Source organism: Tetrahymena thermophila (genome assembly GCF_000189635.1).
Source record: "Tetrahymena thermophila SB210 genomic scaffold scf_8254092, whole genome shotgun sequence".
In the NCBI taxonomy this organism is placed as follows: Eukaryota; Ciliophora; class Oligohymenophorea; order Hymenostomatida; family Tetrahymenidae; genus Tetrahymena; species Tetrahymena thermophila.
This window is the reverse complement of record NW_002476046.1, coordinates 1-2,236: the sequence shown is the minus strand read 5'-3', so window position 1 is coordinate 2,236 and position 2,236 is coordinate 1. Positions and strand designations below refer to the sequence as shown.

At 17.2% G+C, this 2,236-nt stretch overlaps 1 protein-coding gene across 1 annotated transcript; it reads right to left on the bottom strand. All coding sequences in view use genetic code 6, as the record gives it.

Annotated features, from left to right (window-relative positions):
* Positions 1–387: 387 nt before the first annotated feature.
* TTHERM_001103819 (hypothetical protein) lies at positions 388–1,119 on the bottom strand (the record flags this gene model as incomplete). The annotated part of the gene is made up of 1 exon (XM_012800551.1): positions 388–1,119. A coding segment is annotated over one exon (732 nt), but the record flags the coding sequence as incomplete, so codon positions are not given.
* Between the last annotated feature and the right edge of the window lie 1,117 nt (positions 1,120–2,236).

The window sequence follows — 2,236 nt, the reverse complement described above, 5'->3', positions numbered from 1 at the left end:
AGCATTTTTTTTGCTTTTACTTACAATAAATATATTTATATTTGAAATAATAATTTATTATTACTATTAAAGATTGCTTATAACTAGAAAATTTTATTTTTTTAGAAAAAAATAATGTATTTTATTGAAATTTATAAAAATTTTAAATTTATCTCAATATAAAAAATATTTATTTTTTAGTATGATCTATAAAAAAGTAAAAAGGTATTTTACTAAATTTAATATTTAATATTTTTAATAAGAACATAAAGAAAAGTTTTTTTAATTTAAAAGTAAATTAATTTTTTATTTTATAAAGATTAATAAAATTATATTTATTTATATTTAAAATGTAAAAAAATAAATAAAAAGCAAACTCTCGATTATTATTTAAAAATTAAATTTTTGTCAAATTCTATCATCATATAAACTTTTTTTATTTTTTTTATATGTAACTAAGTGGTTAGAATACTTTGGATTAGAGCAGCAAAGTTTTAAAAAATCAATATAGATAAAATGAGTTTCCTTTAAACATACTTTGCTCTCAACTAGCCATCTTTCTGCTTCAAATGTCAAATAAAATTCAAAAGCCTTCCCATATTTATGGTGCTATATTAGCTTAAGTAAAGAATTATTATTGAAGCCATAAGATTTAAAGTAATTTTTAATCATCTTGCGAGCTTAAGAAGGTTTACTACCTTTAAATACAAAATCTGTTAGAAATTCATTGTCTTTTGTATCAAGCATATAACTAAAAAAAGCTTTAATAATATTTTTACTAATATTATTCTTCGAAATATTATCAAATTTTTCAATGAGGTCATTTGTTTCATAATTGTCTCCTTATATTTAGGTGCTTTCTTAAAAATTTGAATAAACTTCATAAATTTCTTTACTATCTTAATTTGGTTTATCTTGTAAATTCTTAATAGCTTTTAATTCTAAAGAATTTTGTAATATAACAGTAGAATTAATATAATCAGAAATCCATAATTTATCCAAAGTTCTATGTGATCCTATTTTATTAAGATTAGATCTTTCCATTAATTTGTATTTTTATAAGTATTAATTTTATTGAAAATATAAAAAAAATGTGATTTATTATTTTTGAATATCTTTATAATAATAAGTCTGAATTGTTGAATTTGAAATATTGATAAAGAGTTGTTATTTGATAGTAACAATTTTTAATCCTCTTATGGATTTTAATTTATTTTTTATCAGTTATTATCAATTCATCTTTTCTTTTCAAGTATAATAATTGTACTTTAGTTGAAATTAGATGAAATAAGCAATATGAAAAATTAATCTTAGTTAAAATTTTATAAGAATTATAATATTCTATTGTATTTAATAATCTCAAAGCATAAAAATGCTATTAGGCTAAGATTTTTAGATTAAAAAAAATAAATTTTCGAGTATTTTTTACAAATTTATTTAAGTTTTATCAAATATTATCGAAAATGAGCAGTAATTAGATAAATTAATTTATCTATAATTTATGACATAAAATAATAGAAAATAAATCTCTCAACATATTTTTTCTCTTATTTAGTTTATGTTCAGTTAACTCCTGATTAGATTTTCACCATAAAATTAAATTAATTTTGTGACTACTTTTTATAACATTTAAAGCGGTGTTTAGTAATTGAATTAGGAGTAAAATATTTTGAAAAAACAGAAACTATAGTTATGAATGAATAGGTATATTTCAAAAATTAATTTTTGGTAATTTAAAAACTATTGAACTCTACAAATTATTAAAAAAATTAATTAATTTCTTAAATATTCTTTTGATTACTTTTATCAAGTGTTTTAAATCTTTGATTGGAATATCTATCTATATTTAACATTTTAAAAAAATAATATTATTATGAACTACAAAAGGTAAGTAGCACCACCTATGTTAAAATCATAAGTTTTTACTTCTAAAAAATGATTTATAATATTTTAATATTTAATAAAAATTTTGATATTTTCTGAAGAGATATAAATGAAGAAATAAAGATTTTAAAAATTAAAATATATAACATTAATTTTTAATAAATTAACATGATGAAAACTATGAACTAAAATAGTTATCAATCAAAGAATAAATTAAATTTTCTATGTTATAATTTACAAAATATCAAAATATCAATATAGAAGAAAAATTACAAATTTGAGAGATTTGTAAAAGAAAATTATTTAAATTAATCAAAAAATCTTCTAATTTTTTAACAAGAAATTCTTAAAAAAATATTTAGTATATAATTGA